This window comes from Diorhabda sublineata, chromosome 8, assembly GCF_026230105.1.
Source record: "Diorhabda sublineata isolate icDioSubl1.1 chromosome 8, icDioSubl1.1, whole genome shotgun sequence".
In the NCBI taxonomy this organism is placed as follows: Eukaryota; Metazoa; Arthropoda; class Insecta; order Coleoptera; family Chrysomelidae; genus Diorhabda; species Diorhabda sublineata.
The window spans coordinates 11,993,317-12,019,629 of NC_079481.1; the positions used below are offsets into that span (position 1 = coordinate 11,993,317).

General features: G+C 29.5%; 1 protein-coding gene and 1 long non-coding RNA gene across 4 annotated transcripts; one reads left to right on the forward strand and one right to left on the reverse strand.

Annotated features, from left to right (window-relative positions):
- Window positions 1-19,777: 19,777 nt before the first annotated feature.
- On the reverse strand, window positions 19,778-21,407 carry LOC130447369 (uncharacterized). 3 transcript variants are annotated; one of them, XM_056784155.1, is made up of 4 exons: window positions 21,233-21,401; window positions 20,877-21,051; window positions 20,753-20,821; window positions 19,778-20,656 (listed from the first exon to the last, which is right to left on the reverse strand). In XM_056784155.1, the coding sequence occupies exons 1-4, from the start codon at window positions 21,307-21,309 to the stop codon at window positions 20,426-20,428; spliced, it is 552 nt and encodes a 183-aa protein (XP_056640133.1). In that variant the 5' UTR covers window positions 21,310-21,401; the 3' UTR covers window positions 19,778-20,425. The 3 variants fall into 3 exon arrangements, 2 of the variants coding, with proteins under 2 accessions (XP_056640133.1, XP_056640134.1); XM_056784156.1 differs by having other exon boundaries at window positions 19,783-19,912; XR_008910239.1 differs by having other exon boundaries at window positions 19,778-20,821; window positions 21,205-21,407.
- Window positions 21,408-21,601: 194 nt separating this feature from the next.
- LOC130447282 (uncharacterized) lies at window positions 21,602-25,580 on the forward strand. The gene is made up of 2 exons (XR_008910232.1): window positions 21,602-21,812; window positions 22,981-25,580. It is a non-coding gene; the product is annotated as an uncharacterized LOC130447282 (long non-coding RNA).
- The last annotated feature ends 733 nt before the right edge of the window (window positions 25,581-26,313 follow it).

Genomic DNA, 26,313 nt, shown 5'->3' on the forward strand with positions numbered 1-26,313 from the left:
TCATTAAAATATCAATTCGTTCTTTTCCAGATAAACGCACCATTGTGAATTTCAATAAACTCCAACAATAATAAATTATTGAAACGTTAAATTTGTTATTGTAGAAGTTGTAGCTAAATAAATGTATTATTCGGCGGAGCTAACGCAAATATAGCTATAACTCCGAAATTATCGCATTTAGGAATAGGGAACATTCAATGAAAAATAATAAGGATTTCGAAAAGCGACAAATATACAGGGTGATTCATTTGAAATAATAAAGTTCATTATTTTTCCGGAAAAAAGAAAAATCTGACAACAATGAATATACCATCATAAAACCGGCCGTATCACAGAAATTTATGAAAATCGTACAAGCCGTTTCCGAGATAACCGAGGCGTTCCACATATAAAACTAAAAAAAATTCTAAAATTCTGAAAAATTATTTCATATTTTTGTATCACTACGATTGTGATTAAAACGCCAGCGAGTTGAGGAATTTCGAAAAAATACATTTCAGTTAGTAAGGTTTTTCTTCTAAATAAAACTGCAAAACAAACTTTCGATCAAAAACATGCTCTCAAAGCTTTCTACGATTATATTAAAAGGGATCACAATAATTTAGATATTAATATGGATATAGGATTCATAATTGATTCAACACATCCAGAATTAGGTGCATCACCTGATGCATTGAAATAAAATGTCGCGATTTTGTTTGCGTGGTCTCCAACAGAGTTATATTGTGAAAGGGTTGTATTTAATTAAGATTTGTGGTATTCCCAAATGGAAAAAGCCAAATTTTTTCACAAGCAGATAATTTTACCTAAATTAATTGGAAAATTGTTCACAAAAGATGCAGAACAATTTTGATGATTGAAGACCGATGGTGGAACGAAAGTTGCAATAAAAACTGTTTGTATGTTCACTTCATTTTCTCCTTTTACTTTATTGATTTCGACTGTAGCAGGCAGCTAATATGAATAACGAAATTCAATTATCAAGTTTACTTATGATAATTCGATCAAGATTTTTCTTACTAATAGTGTTATAATAATTGATATTACATCCATCCATATCACTGTCATCAATCTTGTAGTTATTATTAGTTTCAGATCTTATATAAATTGAATAAATATATACTTGTATATCTGCTATTTTTTCTTTGGAGTCCTATATACCTCTTTTAAATATAGTATTTACTAGTTGACCTGGCGAACTCACTTCCGCCTTAAAGGCAATAAATAAGCCGATTTTCGAATTTATTAAGTTAATTTTTTTATTAGAAAGTAAAAAAAATTAAGTACATCAATCATTCATTATTGTTTCTGTATTTTAGTACTAGGTTGCTCTTCCCTTAAGTAACTTGTGATACATGACATTTTTGTTTTATTATCAGGCGCAAAAACAAACAACGCAGATGATCTTCCGACCCGTGAATATGCCACATATAATTGACCATGGGAAAAACATGGATGTTCTAGATTCAAACCACAAACTTTTAAGGATTGGCTTTGTGATTTGTTGATGGTCATGGCAAATGCAAGAAGGATCGGAAATTGAAGTCTTTTAAATTCCAACGGCATATCGGTTGGGATCATCGAGATCCTCGGAATGAGAACTTCCCTACCTTTGAATTTTCCTTTCAGTATCGTCGCGTAAATTACATTGTTCATCAATTTTGTAACCATCAAACGCGTACCGTTGCACAGTTTTGGTTGGTTTATGTTTCGAAGCATGATTACTACGGAGCCAACCTTTAGGCGTAAATTGTGCGGCAGTAAGCCAGGCACATCCAAGGATTTTAAAAATTCAATTGGATAGTTGGTGGCTTCATCTTCATTTGTAACGAAGTCAATAGATTTAAATGAATGCGTTGTTCCAATGATCTTATTTTGAATTATGTAGTTCAGGTCATCTACATTTTTATTCTTAGCAGCTAAAATTGATCGCTCACTCAACCATTCATTATTTTTGTAGTTAGAAATGACGTTTGGAAATATGTTGTGGATAAGTTCGTCTTTTGATGAGACAAAATTACAGAAATTATTTGGAAATGATATCAATCCGTTCGATTCATCGACAGGTACTTGACTATTACCGATAGTCAGCAATTGCTCAGAGAAATCTTCAGCAGATGCATCATTAAGCATCTCTGACAACAAACATGAGAGTAGCGGAATGTTTGTTGTCAGCTGCAGTTTCTTCACATAGCGCCATAGATTCGACGATTTGAGGCAAGCGTTTATTTCGTCGGCAGCCGTAGATCTTGAAACTGGTAGCGGAAATCTCCAGATAGTAAAAACCATTGCTCCTCCAAAACATCTCGGGTCATAGCGTAAATCTTTCAAATTCGGTTAAGTGCTTTTAATGCACGTTTATGCACCATTGTACTTTCGTCCCAGATGATGATTTTCGATGCCGATAAAACTTTAGCCATTGCTGAGTTTTTTGCTATATTAAACATTGGTTCTTCAATAGTTTGAAGATTTAACGGTAATTTTTATGCTGAATGAGCCGTACGGCATCCTTCAAACAATGTGGCTGCTATTCCAGAAGAAGCAACTGCAACCGCTATGTTGGATCTCGCACGAACAGTGGCTGAAACTATTGACATGAGGAATGTCTTACCTGTTCAATCATTTCCATCATCGATTGCCTTCATTAAAGTATCATAAACTTCCTTTTGTTGGGAATTCAACAGGGGTACATAATTTAAACTACTAAATCTAATTCGTGGTGATCATATTCACGTTCCCGTTCTAATTCTCGATTAAATTCGTCATTCATTTCACGATTTGGCGCTGGCATTCCTAACCTGATTAATAAACTACCGCACATGAGGTAACACAAATCTTCGATCAAGAGTAAAGCACGATTATGTGTTCATTCATTCATCTCAACATCGTGATTCCTGGAACTGACACGAATTTGATGTAAAATATCTTCTGACATATTATTCTTGTATTTGTGCCACAGGTTACATGAGTTTGATGGAAATCATGTCGAAATTATGATAAAGAATAATATGCGTATCTGACTTGGAGATGCAGAGATAATTGCTTAAGCGATTGTCGTATCCCAATGGGTATCGTTTTCTAATAATTTCAGTTCTTCACATGCAGCACGATATGTTGGGAATATTACACCATTAACAGTCCTTAGTGTCTCAAATGATGGTGAACCACGCACATTTACCAGTAACAACCGTAAATAGAAACATTCATCATTCTTTGGATGAACTGTATACATAAAACCAAGAGCATCAGTAGAACGCACATTAGGATACTCAGGAATCGCATCGCCTTGCTTCCGTCTTTGAAAATTCTTCAAAACTCATCTTTTCAATCATTCATTCATAGACAAAAATACTTAGCTGTTTGAGGTGCGCGTTTTGTTATTCCAAGTCTGATGCGTTTTTGTTTTACCATCTTTTACAGTTCACTTCACTTTTTATTTAAATAGGCAATGGCTCCATCATTACATTATGATTGTTATTTATTCAATAGAAATAGTTATAATATTGATTTCGTACAAAAATCAAATTGTCATCCATACGTCCATTACATAGCTGTCATTTGCGTTTTGTTATTCCAAGTCTGATTCTTTTTTGTTTAACCTCTTTTCATAGTGACTGACGTTTTATGTCAAGTCACACGGGAATGCTGTCGAATGGAATCAAAAGTATCCTATGTCCGTCTGCTGACTCTAAGATACTTCCTCACCAATTTTCAACCATATCGGTACAGCCGTTCTTGAGTTATAAATAGTCTAACTAACACAACTTTCTTTTATATATATAGATTAAAATCAAATTATCTCATAAAGTACCTCACGCTAATTATATATATATATATATAACTTTCGAAACTTTATTTATTTTTAAAAACTTCATTATTGCTAAAAAAACACAATTCACAATTTTATACGCGAATAAACGTAATTAATTTCACGATTGAATTAACTAATATTCATTATTGAATGAACAAAATTCATTGAAAATGTTTACAATAATCCTATCTTTATATTAATATAAATGCTGACACATGAATTATCTCGACCATTCCCACAGAAGCTAATAAGTTGCTGTTTCCACGGAATCACAATGCGAGGACCTCATCAGCATTTTAAATTAATATAAAAGTATTTTCTCAAACATTTTCAGTCAGTCAGTTGTGGTCATTTACAGTCAATTGTAATCATTTTATAATTAGTTCGTGTAAAATAAAGTTTTTTAAAAGTGTTTTCGAAGTTAATAATTTGAAAGTGTCGCAGTCAGTAGGATATTCGGGATTGATACGGATAGAACGCGTCGATTTTCGTTTTAACGATTGACTGAATATAGAATCTACGGACATAGTTATTTTGTACTAGTGGAAGTTTAGAGCAATCCATAGAACGTCAGGAAACCTAGTGTATCGAACACCGAAACCCCAAGTGCAAAGAAGATCGTCGAAGGGAATTGGAACCGAAATAGTCCGATTTCGCAGAGATATTCATCTGAGGAAGACAAAATTACTGAATTGGTGTATATCTCTATAGGAATGTTTGAAATATTTCTCCTATTATTACAGTAAGTACAATAAATCTTATGTCCGAAGTTGACGATTTAACAAATATTTTTCAGATAAAATTAAGACCTTCGGCTGACTCACAAAATTCAAATAAAAACTCTAATACAAAACTATCATGAAGGAAAAACCAACCACCGAGGAATAGATGAAACCTATTTGAGAATAAAAGAAAAATATTATTGGCCTAATCTAAACGAATCCTTACAAACATTTATAAACGAATAACAAACTTGCCACCAGAGTAAATTTGAACGAAACCCAGTGCACATGCAATTAAATATTACACCGACCGCTTCGAACCCTTTCGAAATCATTCATTTAGATTCTTTCCCAATGGAACAAAGTTTTTAACGATTATTGCTAGCTTTTGCAAATTTCCATAAATTCTGCTTCCGGAACAGCAGTAGTAGACAATCTTATCAAATTATTTTCTCACCACGGCATTCCGAAAAAAATAATAGCCGATAATGGTACCGAATTCAAAAATTTGATGTTGTCAGAATTATTGAGCCTTCAGAAAATTCAAGTTCATTTCACTTCTCCAAATCATCCTCAATCTAATGAGCAAGTAGAAAGACTTCATTTAACTCTAATTGAACACATAAGACTCTTAAATACTCAAGTCTTCTCAAAAACTCCAATTAAAATAAAAATATGCTATATGCAATACTTGTCTACAACCATTCGATTCATTCTAGCTCAAAGTTTGTGATATTGATATAAATAAAATACTTCTAAATGACTATATCAATAGTCATAAAGAAAAAACAAAATTATTATGCTCAAAAATTAATTAATCGAAAAGAAAAAATCGTTAGCAAACTTAATAAGAACCGGGACAAACCAGAAATATTTAGGCCCTCTCAGAAAGTGTATTCATATAAGAAAACACATACGTCAAAAACACCCTAATAAATACACATTAACAACAAAATTTAAAACTGTCAACCCTGCACAAAAACAGCTTCTACCGAAAATAATGAAAAGGTACATATGAACAATTTAAAACGCCCCCGAAAAAGACCTTTAAATTCAAAAATATAAAAACTTTATACGATACGAGTATTCTACACAATTTTCAAAACTTAGTATTAGGACGAGAATTTAGAATATAGAATTTTATTATTTCAGATTTTCTGGAACTGTGAATTGCTAGACTTCACAGAAGCCAAGATTGAAAATAAATCAATAGAAATATTAACCCATCCTTCTAGAACAAAAAGAGGACTTATAAATGGCCTAGGATCAATTTTCAAATCTATCACTGGAAACTTACATTCGAACGATGGAGAAAGATTTGGAATCCTCATCAAAGAACTACAAAATAATCAGAATAATTTAGCTAGTAATATAAAAAATAAGAATTCATGGTCCGTCTCACTCATTGATAAATTCAATAAAACATAACCTAACCAAGGGCCTATTGGTCTAGATAACTTAAAATTGTTAAAAACCAACTTGGACTTTTCTGGCGGATGGTTAATCACTCTACAAAACAAAATAAAATTAAACTTTTATAAGACTCAAAAAGAAATAAATACTATTACTATCGAACCCAGAGTGGAATATAAAAGATGGCGAAATTATAATCCCACATAAAAAATTTCAGGGTTGTGAAATACCAGAACCTTATCTACAAAAACGGAGTAGATAAACAAATTAAATTATTTCTAGATTACAAAATTATTCGACCGAGCCCAAGTGCTTGGAATTAATCATAGATTTGTATGAAATGATAAATTCAGTACTAATCGACATTGAAAATTCGACCACATTTCCAAAACTTCAAGTAATACAGCCAAGTATAATAAAGATTTTTGATTTATTTGAACGATTGAAGAAAAAAATGGAAAAAATAGTTAATAAAAAACAATTGCCTTTAGAAATTGATTTCGACAAAATTTTACTTTACGAAAAATTGATTAAAATTGATTGTTATTCATATAATAACAGAATTACCTACATTTTAAATAATCCGATAATATATTCCAAAGTTTTTCATTACTAAAAACTATTTTCGGCTCCTATATTAGTCAGTTTAAGGTGATAATACCTCAAAATAAATTTCCATTTACCAATGGCGTTAACTTCGCATATTCAAACTAACCATGCAAAGAGATTCTCCCTCAACAGTACGTCTGCCCGAGAATACATCTGCAAGAAATTCAAGAAGAAAGGCCTTGTGAAATAAGTTTACTGTAAATGAAACGCACTTCTGCCTGTGAGAAAACCAAAATTCGACTTTCGAAGCCACTTCTAAAGCGATTAAACAACTTCCATTGGTTGGGCATCATTCCAGCCCACGATACAGCAAATTTCAAATGCCCGAATCAAGAAGGAACTAAGTACTTGACAACTGGTACTTATCTTCTAGAAGTACCTTTGGGATGTCAAGTAATAGCACACAATACGATCATAAACAATCAAAAATTATATAGCAGGTTCAGCAAACCGATATTGCTGTTAAACCTGAATAATAGTACTTTTCATCCAACAGCATCAAACTCCGACTTTCATCTAGAAGAAATAGAACTCGACAACCTTCAATCTCTAAAAAAACAAATTCACAGAAAACCAACCTAAGTTAATATTTGGAGAAGTTTCAAAAAACCCTAGCATATGGACTTTATTAATTTACTTGTTATTACTTTTTAGTTTTGTATTTTGCATTTACAAGAAATGGTTATCGACATTTTGCAACCCTGCCGAAGAGAATTCAGTCAGTCAGTTGTGGTCATTTACAATCAATTGTAATCATTTTATAATTAGTTCGTGTAAAATAAAATTTTTAAAAAGTATTTTCCAAGTTGATAATTTCAAAGTCATGTTTACCAAATATGATCTTTGTGCGTATTAATTTTTAGAGTAATCTAGATTTTTCTTCATGTAACTCCTCCATCCATATGAATAAAATATAATGGAGGTATTTTTCAGATCCTGTTCTGTGGCTTCTCTTCTTTTTATAAATTCATATTTTTCTTCAATTTTCTGATTTCTTAAGAGTCTTCCTTTAAATTTTCGTATTAACCAATATATTGAAATAATTACACAAATTATTTTTATTATTATTATTATTATTGAAAATAGTCTATTTGACACATGGCTTTGTGGATTTTGTATTTTATGAATCGGTTTTATTTTTTTATAATTTTATATATTTCATAAAGTTTCTCAAAATCTATTTTACTTAAATTCAGTGATATGTATGTTTGATTGTTTTGGAACTTAAAATCTAATTTTGGTAAGATTATTGATTTTCCTTTTTTAATTTGAGAATTAATAGAAAAAAATATAGTTTTCTATTTGAATACTGCATTTTTTTGGAATTTAATAATTGATGGATATTTTATCTCTAAATAAAGGTCCGAAGAACATTTAGAGAAAATTTCACTATTTGTCACTTGTTCTACTATAGTTTCCTGAAGATTCAGATCACTAACGAAACAGTTTGTAGGAGAGTACAATTGTCTTTCAGTTTAAATTTTTCTTTGCAATAATGTTTCTCTTCTAAAACATTCTTCTTTAATCAAAATTACTTCTTCTGGATTCTTGGCTAAGTAAGGTTGAGAAAGAATAAACATTTTGTGATCTTCGATAAAGGAATATAAGTGGAAAAATTAAGAGGTTTGGAATTTTAATATTTGTACATGGGTAGTAAAGATTATTTTGGATTCAGAAAAGTTTACTTATGAGCCCAGAAAGAGATAATATGTTAGAATATTATTAAATTTTGAAATTCGCTTCTCTTTATGAATAGTATTTAAATATTTCATCAATTCCAAAATTTCATTTAGAAAATGTTATTGCGTTTTTAATATCATCAATCAATGTAATTTAATTTTGATAATCCAAATTTATTAATGAAATTGTACCATATAAATGTAATGAAATTATTTAAAGTTATTATTTTGTTTTCCAATGATATATGAAATTTCTCCAAATTATTCTGAAGTTTTTGTTCATTATTCCATAAAGTTGTTATTGATTTATTATAATGATCAATCAATTTTTTATGTAATGATATTTGTAGATTTACTCCATGAATTATTTGTTCGTACGAATGAGAGAGATATTTTGAAAACATCGATATGGTATATTAAATTCAATTACTGGAGCGTTTATATCATAATTATTTGTAATACATTGATTATACTTTTTCATATTATTTTCTTCTTCTTTTTTAGTTAAATAAACAAAATCATGAATTTCATTATTAAATTTCTTATAAATTCGAATTAATAATATTTTTTTTGATTATTCTAGTCTCTAAAAGTATCTTAATTATTCTATCTATTTTACTTATTTCAATTTCTATTGATTCTAAATCTCATTTATTCCTATAACATAATAAAAAAAGAAAGGAAGGTCTTATTATAAAAATCAATTTTGTAATTTCTTGAATTGTGTACCACTTCAAAGAATGATAATATTTCTTTTTCAAAAATAGTTCTTCCATTATTTTTTCATTTAGTATCGTATTAAATTTTTTATTGAAATATTTTAAACTTATATTATTTTGCTTGTGTATATTCAATATATTGGTATTTAAATCAGATTCTATAATATAACATACTTATTCTATTATTTTATTATCAATTTTTATTACACTATTTATATCCTTTCCTTCCATTGTCATATCATTATTTATTTCAATTATTTCTCTATTTAATTCCACTGTATTTTTTTCTACTTCAATTTCAGTATTATTTTTAATTCATGTTATTTCGTATATTGTAATTTCACGTCTAACTTCAATTTATCAAATAATTCTATTTCTGCTTCTCCTTTTGTATCACTATTCATTTTTCTTACCATTATAGTCTTTTCTTCCGAGTTCTCTTCCGTTACATTCAATTTATCTTCTTCCTCAAACAATTTACCGAGATCTAGTTCTAATTGGTCAATTGTTTCTTTAGAATGATTCAATTCCGTTTCTATGAATTCCGATTCGTTAGATTCTATGAATTTTTCAAAGTATATTAATGTCATCAGTAGTAAAATTTATTTCTACTATTTCTGATTTTTTTTTCGAGGGTCGTTTCGAAAATTTATGGTTTGATCATTGTATCTTTTTTTTAATTTAAATAAATTTCCAAAGTTATCTATCATTTTTTCGTTGTTGTTATCATAATCATTATTATAAATTTCTTCAGAAGTAAAATTCGGTTTTTCATTTCTTGATTGGAAATATTCATTATTATGATTAATATTAACGTTCGTGGTAGGTCTGTCTGTGAAATTTCTTTATATCGTAGACATCGGTTCCGGTTTTGGCGCAGGTATTTGGTTTGGTTGGAAAACGATTTTTCTGGGACCAAACACCTGAGCGTTAGTTTGTTAATTTCATCGTTGTTGTGGAATGGGGTTTATATTAATTGGTTGACCAGGAAAATTATTATTATTGTTATTATTATATCCATTATAATTATTTTTTCGTGGGTAATTGAAATAATTTTTATTATATTTATTATTATAATAGTGATGATGGTAGGAATAATTATTTGATGACTTGTTATTATTAGTGTATTGGTTATTTTGATCATTTTTCATTAAATTTATTTTAAAATTATTATTGTTATTACATCGAAACCTTGGCTCATAGAATTGGCTTTAGAGTTTCTCAAAATTTTCAAACTCATTGCATTTGGGCAAATAAGAATCCACGAGTGATTGTTGAAAAGTCGATGCATCCACAAAGAGTGACTGTTTGGTGCGGTTTATGCGATGGCGGCGTCATCGGGTCGTACTTCTTCGAAAATTAGTTCGGTCCAAACAGTTACCGTGAAATGTGTTCGCTATCGCGAGATGATAATGGACTTCTTGTGGCCAGAAACTGAGGATATGGATCTGGACTATATGTGATTCAAACAGGATGGTGCCACTTGCCATACAGCCAAGGAAAAAATAGCTCTTTTTCGCAAGAAATTCAATGGTCGTGTTTTCTCACGTCGTGGCGATGTTAATTGGCCGCCGCCACGATCATATGATTTTACACCGTTGGACTTCTTTCTTTGGGGATATTTGAGAGAAAAAGTGTACGTCAATAAGCCAAGAACAATTCAAGAGCTAAAGGATGAGATAATTCGGCACATTATCAACATTGAACCTCAATTATGTCTCCATTGAGTCATTGAAAATATGGACCATCGGATAGAATTATGCCACCGAAGCCTTGGCGAGCATTTCGCCGATATTTTGTTTCACACATAATTGTCATAGATACTTCTATCATTATAAAAAATATTAAGATAATTCTCTGAAAACTTTTTGTTTTATTTACAATTAATATCGTGCATTTTGATTGGACCACCCTTTATGTATATAAAAAATGTCATCATAATTCAAAACGAAATTATAAAAAGTAATTCATAGAATCTCAATTCATTTCTCTTATATTCCTTAATTATGGACAGTAAAAGTGAGGAGGACCATCTTAGTGTATAAAAAATTGTCTGTTGAAAGGGGGCAAATTAAGCGCTATAGTAGCATGTAGAAGAATTTTAAAAAGAGCGCCATAAACTATTAGAGTAGGATACTAAATTTAAAAAAGGAAAGAAGAATTTCCGCTTTCTTATGGTGCATTTTTTTTAATTATTATAATATACAGACAAACATGAGTATGGAACAAAATTATTCAGTGTTTCCAAGTACCTCAATTATTTCTAAATAGCCAATAGAAAATGGTATTAAAGAATTACTGAAATTAAAAAAAAAATAATTAAAATTGTAAATAACAAATTATTAATCGTTTAGGCGACTCCGTGCTGAAAAAAGGTTATAGAGGTTTCATAATTATTATTTAAATGTAGAATTCACCAAAACGGGTCTAACAGGATTCAATAAATCTTTATTATTAACATTGCAATATATTAAAATATAAATAGAAATTTATATTTTCAAGATATATCTATTTAAATTTTTTAATAAATAGACGTACATTTAAGAAATAAATTTGGCGTTTTTTAGTTTGTTTTTGTTTTAGCTTCGTCATAGCGTTTGTTTTGTGACTTAGCTAAAAAATGAGCCCTCATTACAATATCGATAACTTTAAGAGTTAGTTCTCTGAGTTAGTTCGTGAGATATTTGATTTAGGGTTTGAACATTTGTTGAAGTTTTGCTTACAGCTCTTAAAACACACTGTACTAATTATAAATCGTAAAATTCTTATAATAATAATAACTTAATTATTAAATCTGAACAATTATTAAATTACCAATTACCATTCTTTTTAGACGTTTACATCCTTTTTGTAGATTAGAAGTACGTCGTTTTTAAGCAATTGTACTTTCTAGAGCAGTTGAATTTGAATCATTGTTCGTAAAGTTCTAAATGATTTACACCTTGGATCCGCTTCATTTCTCTTATACGAATCATCAGCAACAAGTACACCCTTACTAAAATTTAATTTAATCATTAAAAAATTATATGTAACCTTACTTGTCCTAGCAATTAATTCATTTATTACTACAAAAAAATCATACTTGTGACTGTCAATTTGTGTTCCAACACATATTGGCCATCTTTCTACTGTTTTTAAGTAGTTACTGATACTGTTGAAAAAACTAATGTTTTCATTTCTATTCAGCTCTGCATTGGTATAAAAAATAACCTAAAATAAATTAATTCTTATTCTTAAAACAATGACTGACACATTTAGATTTCCATACACTTAGAGTTATAAATAAATCCTTGTTAACTTGTAGACAGTTTGAAATTTGCATAGTTGATGAATTTATCTGCACAAATTCCAGTCCTTTTGGTCTTTCAAAATACATCCTCACTACATCCTTGCCGCAGCAGTGAAGATTTTATATTTTCATTCATTATATTCTGTATATCATCGGGAGTTTCTTGATTCAACTATGGTACATCTACATTGTGCTCAGTTTATTGAATGACATGAATTAAATTAGAAGGTACTACCTGATCAAGTAACAATTCTTGTTGCTCATGTTGATCTTGATGCTCTTCTGTTAGATGATCACGATTGTTTTCTAGTTGATTGTGATTAGATTGCAAGTTTTGTGATTTATTGACGACACTTATTTGGAGATCATGTACTGGTACAGAGATAAACTGATGCTCAATTGTTGGTAAAGCTCCATTTCATTGTGTTTTCTTGCCTGTCGGAAAAATAATAATTTTTTGATAATCATTATAAAAAATACAAAATTGTTATATATCAACTTCAGTACCTTTAAATAGTTAATAAAAATTGATTATACATACTGTTGGTCGAAAAAAAGATCAATTCCTTTACTTTTTAATGTTCGCCCACTTGGACAACTTTTCACGGAACAAAGTTTTCCTATTGCTTCTAAATTTTTTCTTGTTGTATTAAGAACAAAAAAAAATGTTTGAACAAAATTTCATAAAAAAACAAATCACTATTATTGTTATCGCAGGAGTTTCATAAGTTATTATTCATCAAATTACAGTTGACTACATAAATAGTTGAGTTTTTAAATACTACATATTTCTTGCAATCAAAAGAAATATAAAATTTTTTAACTCAGCACACTTTACTCTGTTTATATAATTTCCACTAGCAATACTAGAGCTATTTTGGTGAATTCTCTTATTATAATTTGCTGTTTACAGCTGGACATTTTTTCAAATAATCCCTCATATAGGACGGTTCTCCTTACTTCTACCATTGTATTCTTGTATTCTTTATACAATGCTTCTACCATTGTATGGTCGCATTGCAAATTATACGAGTACAATGATTTACTACAAATTCCAAATCCATTCAATCTTATAAACTTATCAAAAGTACTTGAATCATACCTAAATTTAAACTTAGAAGCCACCTTTATAGTAAAGATAAACAGAATAAAATAAAACATTTTTGAAAATATCTCAAACTTATACATAAACACAACTAACCGAATACAATGGAGTGAACTTTAATATTCACAAAAATTGAAATAGTATTTTTTGTTATTTTTTTATGTTTATGAACTAAGCACATAATAATAAGATAATGTGTCTGTGTGTTTATATTTGGTATTTATCCTGTCAATGAGGCAAAAATTTCACCTGTTCAAATGTATAAAGACTGTTTTTTTATCAAATATTATAATATGGTTGTAATAATACATATTTCTATGCCATAACAGATTGACAAAATAGCAACAATTAGGGAGAAAATTATAATTTCCTCCATTCTCAAGTTATACATGAAAATTATGCTTTTGTTTTATCCAGCATAGAATGTTTGAATGAAATAATATCAAATACTAGTTTTACTTGAATACAAATTTGCTATAGACATGTAACAACAAATCTTCAATACGACGTTTCGTGCCTTCACAAGGAAAACATATAGGTTTTTATGAGGATATGCTTATTTATTATAATTATTAGTCAATTTAATCGATATAGCACACTTTTATCTCGAATTACTAACATCACTAGTGATTATTCTTAAATACGTTTCTGTCATAGAAACTCTTTTTTATTTTGTCAAAAAAATGTACTGAGGGCTTTACTTTAAACATTACCTGGTGTTTTCGATATTAAAAAGAACTTTTTCAATCAATGTAATGTCCCTCCATAATATAATCACCATTTTTGTCCATAGTTCTTTCTTTTAACGGTAAGAATATAGTAATGCCATATACCATCTTACGATTGTTGAATACTTTCAATAAAAATGAATTTTAGTTTTAATTTTATTATATATATTGCAAAAAACACATTTAACAAGAGATAATTTTATTTGCTAGTAAGTACCCGCTTTTATGACCATACATACTTGGTTCAGATAAAAAGAACTTTTGCCTGCTTTTATTATACCATTAAACAAACAGATTGTTTTGTAAGCATTTATGGTCTCATTATAAAATATAATTTCTGAAAGTTGAAGGTAGCAACAAGCTCTTCAAGTACATTTGTCCAATCGCACATTATGAATGAATTTATCATCCCAACAAATATTGATGTTAGTTATTTATTTCACGATTTTACTATCCATAACATAACCTAACATACAGTGATAATAGAAACAGCCTATTTAAAACTATAGAACAAATTGATTATTTTGAAAAAATGTTACGTATAAAAAATCCTGGAGAAGAGCAATTTATATTTTCAACTGTAGTAGTTGGTGTCTTTTTGTAACGTTATAACTATATTAAATATGACGCCTTGAATATATTTTTAATGTATATATATTTCTTGTATTGCACTTTAATAGGTTATAATTTCAAAAATATATGACTCAAGCTTGATTTACCTATAACAGATTTGTGGATAAAATCAATTTGTTAAATTAGTATCAGTAGTAATATAAATATATTTAACTCAACAATGAGCTCAGTTTTAACATTTCTATATTATTTTGTGGTTAATCCAAAAAGAATAAATAGATAATACAACAAATAATATTTTCGATTATTATAACTTTTGGCTCTCCAATGTGAAATCAAGACTGGTCCTGGGTTAGGTAGTGCACTTATCGGTAAGGATGAGGCCATTGTATAAATATCTTTACACAATGCTAAAACTGACAAAACGATTATAAGTAGGTATTTTAGTAGTAGTTGATAGGACACATTTTTTTTCTTTATTAGAGTTTTTTTATTTATTGGTCTTATCCAAATTTTCGCATTGATCCGTAACTTTCAATACAAAGCCAATGAATATAATGTTTATATTAAAATCAGATTATTTAAATATCTTTGGTGCGTATATACTTATTTGTTTATTTTTTATTTCTGGTTTTGTTACAATTCTTTTGAATGGTCTTTTTTGTTTGATTTTAAACACCCTTATTAAAGATAAGTATGAGATTGTTTTTACCGTTGTTGTGAGCATACTAAGAAATTTCAATGATGTGTAGTTGTTTTTGAGAATGATACACAGGTATGGAACTATCTTAACACAATTCGGGAAAATTCTGTCACTCCGAAGATGATATAAGATAAAATTAGGGAAATTCCAAATAAGGCTACTACTAATCGTTATTCCATTTATGACCGTTATCGAAATGAAATAAATGAATATGTATGTTGAGATTGATTGTATTGTTAAGATTGATTGTAATGCTGTTTTGGCAAAACTAAGTCAGAAATCACTAAGAAATAAGCTGATCTGCAGCAAACATTTCAGTGAAAATATTAGTCAATCTAAAAGATTGCCTACTACTGCTGTACCATTCCTCTACAAAAATGATGAAGGTTCAGAAAGTGAATCGGATAGGGAAAATGTGGATCAACAAATTATCCAATTGAATGTTTCCTCGCATCCACAAACATTCAAATAATGATTTTATTGCTCCGAATCATTCCAGAAACATTGACACGACAGATAGTTCTATCAGTAACCATAAAGATGAAGAGTGGTTGAAAGAGTTACAGAACATTCCATCTTGTGATTTGGGAACTGGAGGTAAGAAGCAGTCATTGCAAGAAGAAAATGAACGGTTGAGAAAGGAACTAACCAATGCTAGGAAAAAAGTCAATAACCTGTATACTCAATTGAGAGCTACAAACAAAAAAGGATTATGAAAACGCAACTATCTGCGAACGTTTTGTATGAAGAAGGAACTCTCACGAATTTTACGAAATCTTTTGTGAATATGCAATTACGACATAAGATGAAATCCCCATGGTTACTATCTAAAAAGAAAACTGCCCTGTCATTATTTTATAAAGGCGGCCTTACGAGAAGAAATGTATTCTGATGTTCGACGAAATGTCTATTAAGAGGAATCTTGAGTACCACATGAAAACAGATTTAATTGAGGGTTTCGAAGATCTGGGCGAGTTTGGAAGAATGCCTTTCCCTACCAGTGAAGCCCTAAGTTCTCATGATCAGAGGAATCTATAGCAACTGGAAAATTCCTATTGCCTATTTTGTATCGAATGGTGGAGTGCCATATGCTTCTTTATAGTGTATAATTACCAAGGCATTGGAAAAACTTAGTGAGACAAAACTAGACACTATAGGTATAGTATGTGATTTCTACCAATCAGAATCTCATAAAGCATTGGGAGTTAACAAAAACCAACCTTATTTTTTTCATAATGAGAAAAAATATTATGCTTTTTTGATGTTCCCCATCTGTTGAAATGCGTTAGAAACAATTTTTTGAACAATAATTTCATATTTAATGGGCAGTTCATATGTTTTTCTGACATTCGAAAAGTTTATGATCTTAATAAAAGGAGCAAAACAGGAAAGGCCTTATTGAAACTGACTGATAAGCACATCAATTCGAATTCTTTCGAAAAAATGAAGGTTAAATTAGTTGCTCAACCTAGAAGTGCGAATGCAGGCAGTCAACTGGATGATGATGATAATATATTGCTTTTACCAACAGATGACAATGAGGCACTCGCTTCATTAAATGTTGAAGAAGAATCATCCGAACAAATGGATTCATCCACCAATTCAATTTCTTCCGAGGTACATTCAAATGATATTGCGAAGTTAAAATATTGTTTTGTAGTAGATTTTGGGGGTTATTTAATTAAAAAATGGTTAGATCGCTTCAATTGCAAAGACTGTAAAGTCAGTTTTGAAGCTTCTGATGACATAAACAGTGGACAAGAGCTTCTTATATTCTATAAGAATTATTATTTAAGTGATAAGTGCGGATTGAAAACTCAACATCATAGAAAAATTATTGGAAAATTTCAGATAATAAAATAATATTAAATTTGAAAAAGAAAATTGTTGGAAAAATAGAAAAAATTCTTCTCGAGTGATATGCAACAACATAGGCAATACATTTTCAATTTATTATTGCGAACTCAGATTTTCAAATATTGTCAAACTTTTTCAAGTTCATTAAAAACTAGACAAAGTATAAAAAATGATAAATTTTTAAATCAATATTTCAGCATAACTGAACAACCAACATATTTTGTATGTTTATTATGGCATATTATGGTATATTCTTTCTGTTTTTTTTTTTTGGTAAATCAAAACACAATCTTTTTTATGTCAACGCTTCAGTAGCATTGATCCAGCTACCGTTATGAAGAATAATGTTTTATAACATTGTTGGTCCCTAGCTGACATTAATGAAAATTATTACATCAATAATATTATATATTATTATATATAATAAGATGGTTTAAGACTGATGCAAAAAATTGTCGTACATTCACAATACATTCACCATTGTATGGTGACCTTGTAGGTCCATTCACAGTAGATTATATTTTCGATAAAAGGTGAATATTGAAATATTTGTGTGGATTGTGGTTTGATTTCCAATATTCAACAACAAAAAGAACAATGAATAACCAATAATAATCAACGTTTTTATTTATAATAGGTGTTTCAATAGTAAATGTGATTACTTGACCCAAGAATATCTAGAGGTCATCGCGAGTAGATTCTACATGTACTACATTTTTGTGGTTTTACAGTCTTCTTAACGGAGATTCAGGTTGTTTAGTGTATTTTATCCATTTTTTTCTATGGTCAAAATTAAGAGCTACTTTGTATATATTTTCTTGATAACACATATTCCAAATGGGTCGGGTACTGGTTATATAAAAAAAAAACAATATGAGAATGTGAATAATGTTCCGAAGCAACACTATCATACTTTTTAACAAACATTTTGAGAATTTGAAAAAGTTTTAAAATTACAATAAATTTACTCAATTTGTTGGCCATTCGAATTTCCCACTAACAATTTTGTAGCTGTAAAATGCACAAGGAATATATACAGGACCGTACTATTTGTAGTTTCTGATAATTTTTTCAAACGCTCACTCTATAATTGTTATAATTTTATATTGAAATCCGTCTGTTTACAATTTATCTGAAAGTCCAAGCTTTAGGTAATGCCATAAGATTTTTATTGCCCAACCGACCTCTGACCTTTTAGAACCTTCCTGCTAAAAAATTATCATCTAGGTATCTTTAGAATTATAAGCAATAAATAGATTTAGTAAGTTCCGAATATCGACGACGGCATTTCTTCAAGAAAGGACATATTGCACTATTGAAAAATTCTACAATGTCATTAATTGAATTATTAGTACGATATTGTATTATGATACATTTAGTATATTTCATCTCGTTACGTTTAAAATATTAGTATAGTTAGAAATTTTTACAAGTTATTGTTTTTGATTTTATGAAATATATTAATACAGTACGAAAGCGGAACAAAATCAAAAATATTTTTCCCAGGAAGAAAGGGGGAAATGGATAAATCACATAAATCAACTGAAAGTTAAAAAAAAACATACAACATAGCTAGGAGTTATTTTTTCGCCTCTTCATCAAAATATTAATGTTTCAAAAATACATTCATGACTGAGGTTCTGAAATCGCAAATTCATATTATTTCAGTCACCAAAGAAAAGTATATATATTTTATATACCTTTGTGCAAGGATCCTTCTTTGTATCCCAAATTTAAGTGATTAATAGATGAATGAAAAATTATTTCTTTCATTTGCTACACAAACTCATTGCAAAAATCTTTTTTTTTTATACATTGATATTGGTGAGAAATAATTAGTACTGAGATTAAATTTATTTTTGGTTCGAGATGAACATATGCTATAACATTATTAGAAACATTATATTTCAAAATACTCCTCCTTACCTATATTTTGTAAAGATTCCTATCAAATAGGTAATTTGTGTCACTTTTGTAATAAAAAGTAAAATCGGCAACAATGTACTGTCGGCCCGAATTTCGAAGATAAAGAAAACTTCACATTCAGTTGAGATCTTTCCAAAAAAATTTAGTTGTTGAAAAAAGTGCTGTTTATCAGATGGCACTAAGCTACGGGTCATTTTTATGAAGAACGAGCGTAATAGTAACTAGATGGCGTGCAAAATTGCTTCAAATGGTTTTAACATTGTCACTGTTCTACTGTTCTATTCTTTATACATTGCTACTACCCTCCAAATCAATTTTCTTCTATGAAAGGTTACAACCAACCATAGACATAGTCATTACAACTTGACGTTTGATCATAGAAGACAGTCGACTTAACAAATTTCACTTCCGCTACCTAGCACAAATTAAAAGCATAAGATTGAATTCACAGACCACACCAGACACGCAACTCAATAATCTGGAAGTGGCAGACGAGAGAAACAGTTGTTGTTCTTCTCTCTCATCGCGATATAAAACGTACCTAGGTGGCGCTCTTGGCCGACGAATAGCGGGATTTTTAATTTTGAATTAAAATTTAATTCAAAATGTTTTTAAACATGTAGAAAAATAATTGAAACAAAAATTGAGCTTTGTCAAATTGTATTTGCATAAGTACAACAAAGATTCACAATAATAATAATGCTATGCCACATCTTTTCATAACAAACACAGACTGAATGAGAACTAGTAACATTAGATCATAGGGATTCCAAGAAAACTGAAACAAAACATTATGCAAGAGGACAAAGTTGTTTGTAAATGTGGACCCAATGAATCAGAATTTGATGGTACTGTAGGTGTATGAATTGTCCAAGAAGTAGACATTTAATGGTATTGTTATTATTTATGCAAAATTTTTCTTTTTGTGCATGCTGATATTTGCCGGCTGTCTTCAGATCTTAAATTTCGGACAAGTCTTGTACAGTACCATGGGATTCCGATTCTACATATACTTTTAAGTAAAAAATCTTTCAAAAAATAAAAATGTTCCTCACAAGTAATAAATGAGAAATCAATTTCTTGGTTAAGTAAATTTGTTGCTACATCTTGTAGGTTATTCTTTTCACAAATAATTGGTAGCTTATTCTCTAAAACTGTAATACCAATACCAACCGCAATAACAAACTGTTTAGAAGGATAAAACAATTTATTCTTAGAATTTGAGAATTCCTTACTGGAAATAAATTGATTACATGGCTCAGTGTCATCTGAGCTCAAGATGTAACTGCATCTATCGCAAGAGACCCTGCTTCCTCTTCACAATAACCATCAACTTTTGCTTTCTTGGTGTTATCTGTGTTGAACACAAGCCTTCAACGTCCTTAAAAAGAGTCCTTCTACATCTAACTGTACTTGAAATTAGTGTGACAGCCCGTTGGGATGGTGACTGCGAGGAATTTGTTTTCTCATGTTCAGTAACTTCACTGTTTGCATTACTTAATGATTTGGTATACAAAAGAGTCTAAGAAATTGAATTTCAATTAACACCTAAGTTATGTTTTATTACATAAAGCAAGATAAAAGCAAATCATCTAGAATAATATGTAAAATTCAGTACCTGTGGTTCTGGCTTTATTATATATTGGGATATAATGTTTACTTTTTTATTTGCTATCTGGTCCAGTCCCTAAAATTATTATTTTCATTGTAAAATACAAACCTAATTAATATTAGAATACAACCTTCATAACATGGTCCTTCTGGACTTCCAGAATTGTGGGCACTGCATCAGCTTTCAAACGTAAAACTGAGGTACACGGCACAAATCTATCTTTTGTGAAATGCTCATTGCAGATTCTAACATGGCCACATAGTGGTCTATATTTCATTCCCATAGCTTCCTGCCATATTTGCGACCTGTAACACACATGTAATTATTGTACATTGTAAAATAGCAACCTGTTTTTTAGTTTCATCTGGTACAGCTCGATTTTAATCTTTGCAGTAAGGAAACCTCAGTAATAAAAAACCAAACATTCATCTAACATGCATAAACGTATGGGTACTTACACAACAAGATAATAAATTTTCTGTTTACCTGTCTGCGCTACGGGGAAAGCAAAATAAATGCTTTACGTCGTCTTCAGAATTACCGTACACAATACAAAATCTCATTTTCCGGTGAATGATGATTATTGAAACCACACAAACCCACAAATAGAATCCAAGTGCATGTAGCGTGATGAACAAAACAGAACGCCAGGGTTTTACATGTGTCATTTCACATTCCATTTATTAATGTCAATAATGGTAGTGACATCTGTGTGCAAATAATGTAACTTTCGAAAGATTTCTCTAAATACAAAAGCGCCTCTACAAACGTTTTGTAGTAAGTGTGATAAAGACAGATAAATACGATTTGTAATGTACTGAACAATGATGAAAACTACTGCCTTCTTTTGGATCTACTTTCCCGTCTGGTATGGTCTGTGATTGTATTGTTAAAAACGTGGCGTCCGCTCCACTATGTGTTTTGAGTTTGTAGCAAATATCTCACCCATTGATTCCGCTAGAGTTTTACTATTGTACATTAGTTGCACAATGTTTTCGTCCGCTGAATGTGACCATTGTAATTATCGTCATGTTGGATTTCAGTGTAATTGATTGCGATATTAATGGTAAGTTTTTTGAACAAAAAAATCATATCCATTTTGTATTGTCGACCACAGGTTTAACAAATTTATTATTGTATTTCTCAATTTTGATATATTATAAAACATTAGCTTTCTATGATTTTATCTATATAAAATATGCATTTTTGAATAATGTTTAATTTGAAAACATGTTTTTATATCATGTAACAAAAAGTATTGAAAAATTGAAGTAATGCAAGCCGATTACTAAACCCACATTTCATGTAATAACGGGTTAAACCCATATTAATTGGAATTAGTAATTATTTTAATGAAATGCTATTAGGGCTATTCTTATAATGGCCTAATAAATAGTCGGTCCTCACAAAAGTAAAGTTGTTTTACTAGAACTATAATGATTTTATTGGTAACATTTTGTTTGTGTTTATTTATGACTATATGTTGTACAAAGTACCAAAATGAAGTAATATAAATTAAATTAAAACACAGTAACATAGTTGTAGATTTTACTAATATTTTTGTTGAGTTTGATACCATTCTTATTAATTTTTATTTATTATTTATTAATTTTATGTCATTTGATGGCAATTTATGCACTTATGTTTATTTCTACTTCAATTTTATTAGTTATGAGAAAAAACCACTCTGTTGTACTAATTTTTTTCTTGACACTTTAATCTTATAATAATTTCTAATATATTTCTTTCTATTTTCTCTAAGTCAGGGAATTTTGACTGTTGTTGTGGTTGTTTGAATTGAAACAAGTTAATCCTAAGTTGTATTAGTTGAATAATATTTGGATGTATGTATTTTTCGAAAAACTGGAAATTAAGTTTGGGAAGTTGGTAACTGTAACATAGTAATTATTTTTTAATTACGATTTCAAATAAAATATGTAAGAGGTTGATGTGAAATACAAAAACTATATTTTTAACGTTTTTTGTATGTATTTACAATAGGGTGTCTATAATTTATGACAGCTTTGAGTTCAATTGTATTGATAAGAGGGTATAGTCTAATTTAGACAAGTTATTGCTTTTTCTCTTTAACTAATAATGTATAGTGTAATTTGGCGATACTATTTTCTTTGGGTGAGATTGAATGATGAGAGAAGTAGAAATAAAATTAAGACATTGGAAAAAAATGATACATATTGTGTCACTTTGATTAGATATTTCCTGTTTTAAGGTAGAAATAGTAAATTGAAACTGAGTTGTTATTTCCTATAAAATGCAAATATTAAAAAAGAAATGAAGAGGCAATGAGAACTTGTTATTTAGATGAATCAGTATAACTCAAACATATTCATCACATGACTACTGTCCATTCAGATAGTCTCCATTTATTCAATAGAAAAGTATGACAACAAGTGATTCTTCATTCAACTAGTCTATTATAAATGGTGAGTGTAACTTATTTTATTATTTTCTTTAAGAATTTTCGTGATAAGTGTAAGAGAATTTTTAGAAATGGTTAACATACATAGGAACTAGAGTGCTGTCAATAATAAAAAAGACTTGAATAAAATTTATAGTTCCATTTTATAAATTTCAATTCACAAATAAATTATTGATGGTCGCTATATATTTTTGAAACTAAGGAAGAATTAATTTTTTTTGTTAATACAAATTTCTTTTTTGGTTTTATTTTTATTTTGCTATTTGTGATGTAGGTGATCTATTGATTGAATATAATTAGGCAATTATATTTATAACTTTGACTGTCAAGTTATATTTTGTTGAAGTAAGTTGAAACCCCAATTTTTAACACGATTTTTTTTTAAACGATTTTCTATCAGAAGGAACCTAAAATCAAGACAATCCATCTCAAAAATCAAGATTATTGTTATTTTTAATAGGAATGTTTGTTTTTTGGTGCTACTATTTTGTAGGATGTCCATTTTCATGTCAATCCTATTCCATCAGGAACTCATTTACCATGCTCTGCTTCATAGTGGTTCTTAGTAAAATCTAATTTTTTTAGGCAGCCAATTGACAATTGAAATAGTGAAACATGTCTTTCTTCATTATAAGCGTCAGATGAACCTAGAAAGCTTCACAAAGAGAAGAAAAATATTTTATCCCCTTCTTCTAATATAAAATCACAGTGTGCAAACTAATTAATCCACAAAAAGTAATGAACTCGTCAAAATTTTTGTTTTGAATTTTTTTGGTATGTTTTATTTGTTACACATAATTGTTAAACTCATCATAATGTAAAAAATGAGCTTTGCATTTGAAACATTCTTAATTATATCAGCAGCAACAAAAAGAACATTTAGCAGTTCTTTTACCTCTTAAGTATATGTGATTTTCCTATTATTAAGTTGTAGTCTCCATTTGAAAAGTTTCAGAGTTAGATGTGAAGGATGATTTATAACTAAATTCGGATTGTTTCGTTTTTTTTTTCTATCAAATTTCACACTATTTTTCTATCATCCTATTTGATTTTGCACAACTGAATTCAGACATCCAATGCTCCAATCCAATTTTTTTCATCCTTTTTAAGTTTATAATAGTGTATGAGTTCTCTATTTCACTTTCTTAAATAAACGACTTAACGACCTAATAATAGGTTGATATGTCAAAACAAAGTCAAAACCGAAGTTACACTTGTTTGTCCCGTTTGGCCCACACACTTCTCTCTCTAGTTGAGACTTAAAGGTACATGTAGAGCTAAGGGTAACCGAAATTTCCCGGTAAATTGGTGCGATGTATTGACACATTGTTATAGGCATAAACAACACATATTATGATCTAATACGGGAACAGAACATACGTTGAAGGTGTTTAAGGAGTTAGTTTACTTTCCTACAATGTCCTGAAGCTAATTCTGTTTCAATCCTCAATTCTTTCATTAGTTATATTCATTCATTATTATTCTTGTTAATCTACATGTTTCATTCTTATGATTTCTACATACCAATTTACTTGTTTTGCTGCTATTATTCTCGGATGCTCAATTTCCATTGCTTTTACATATATTTCATCTTTCTTCTTTATTGTCAAATATTCTATGTATGTTATAGTTGGTACTGCTGTCACTTAGACATTTTACTTTTCCCATCTATATTTATATTTTTGTATTTTATTTAATGTATAGTAATTTTTTCTTATCCTTCTTATTCTTGTCTATCTATCCATAGAAAGCCTCGGAGATAGAGAGTACTACACAAGCACTCACAATTATAATTCTCGAATTGTGAGTATTGGTGTAGTAGGGGTATGCATATTGTGCTGCAGTATTAATATCGTCAACGGATTCAAAAATTCCAAATTAACTATTATTCTTACAAATTTTTAAAAACAATTATATGATTCATGCTGTTTTTGGTTGTAAAAACATCAGAAGCTTTATAAGAGTTTTCAATTAGGTATTGAAGAAACAATAAATATCACTGGTAACTACATAAGGTCAAGTTTAGTAAAGCAACACATGTAGTAAAGAAAACTAGTACGCCTATAAGATGTCAGACCAAAACAGAAATTAAAAACAGGTCAGATCAAAACAAAACAAACATTCAATACAGACAGAAACAAGGCACGAAACGTAAATACACAAGTGTCCCACTAATATGGATACTTTGAGTTTTATTGCTGTTTATTACAGTTTAACATACTTACGTGTGTACTTAGTATTTAATCGTAGAAAGTGAAGATAATAGAATTTGTTATTCTTATATAAATTTTTTCTTCTAAATACAAAATTAGAGGTCATTGGCTCATGAACTGAAAAAAATTAGATTTAGTACATTAGATTTAGTAGATGAGTAAAATAATTTGAATTAGAAAATAGTTTTTATTATGATCTGCAGTGTAGTTAAATTTTCTAGGTCTTTCCGATGTTCTGAATGTCAACTACAATCATTGGATGGAAATGCACTAATTATAACGGAAGAAAATTTGTAGGAGGCCATTATTCATTGTTGTAATCATTATTTGACAAATTTTTATATAGACAATTCGTTAGCTTATAGTTCCACTGTGGTATGTGCAGTAAACCAAGTATCGAGAAAACGCAAAATAAACAAATGGTCTTGTGATACAGTGTTATGGACAAGCCTACATTTAAAACAGTTGCAGCTTAGTTAGTTTAATTATAATTATTAACATTTCTGAAAAAAAAACTCCAAAATACAGTCTTTTTGTATAAATTTTGGGGCACAAAAAACATATAATTTTGTAATTCTATTTTATTACAAATTTAAATTAACATTCAACTTGGTAACGTTATCAAAAACTAAGAATCCTTATAAATATGAATATAAACCAAAGTCACGGAAATATACTAATTAAGTATTATTATTTTTGGGAAGTATAGCTACATAATATGCCCTATCCACCTCAGGCATCCACTTGAACATGATTTTGATAGCCTCAACTTTATTTAGGGGAAGTGAATTTTTATTGGTAGGACGAACTGGTTCCTTTATCTCTTTTTTAGCAGTATTTTTTCTGATGGGGCGATAATCACGAATGGAGACTTTTTTCCATTCGTTATTGGCGTGGCTAACTTTATATTCTAT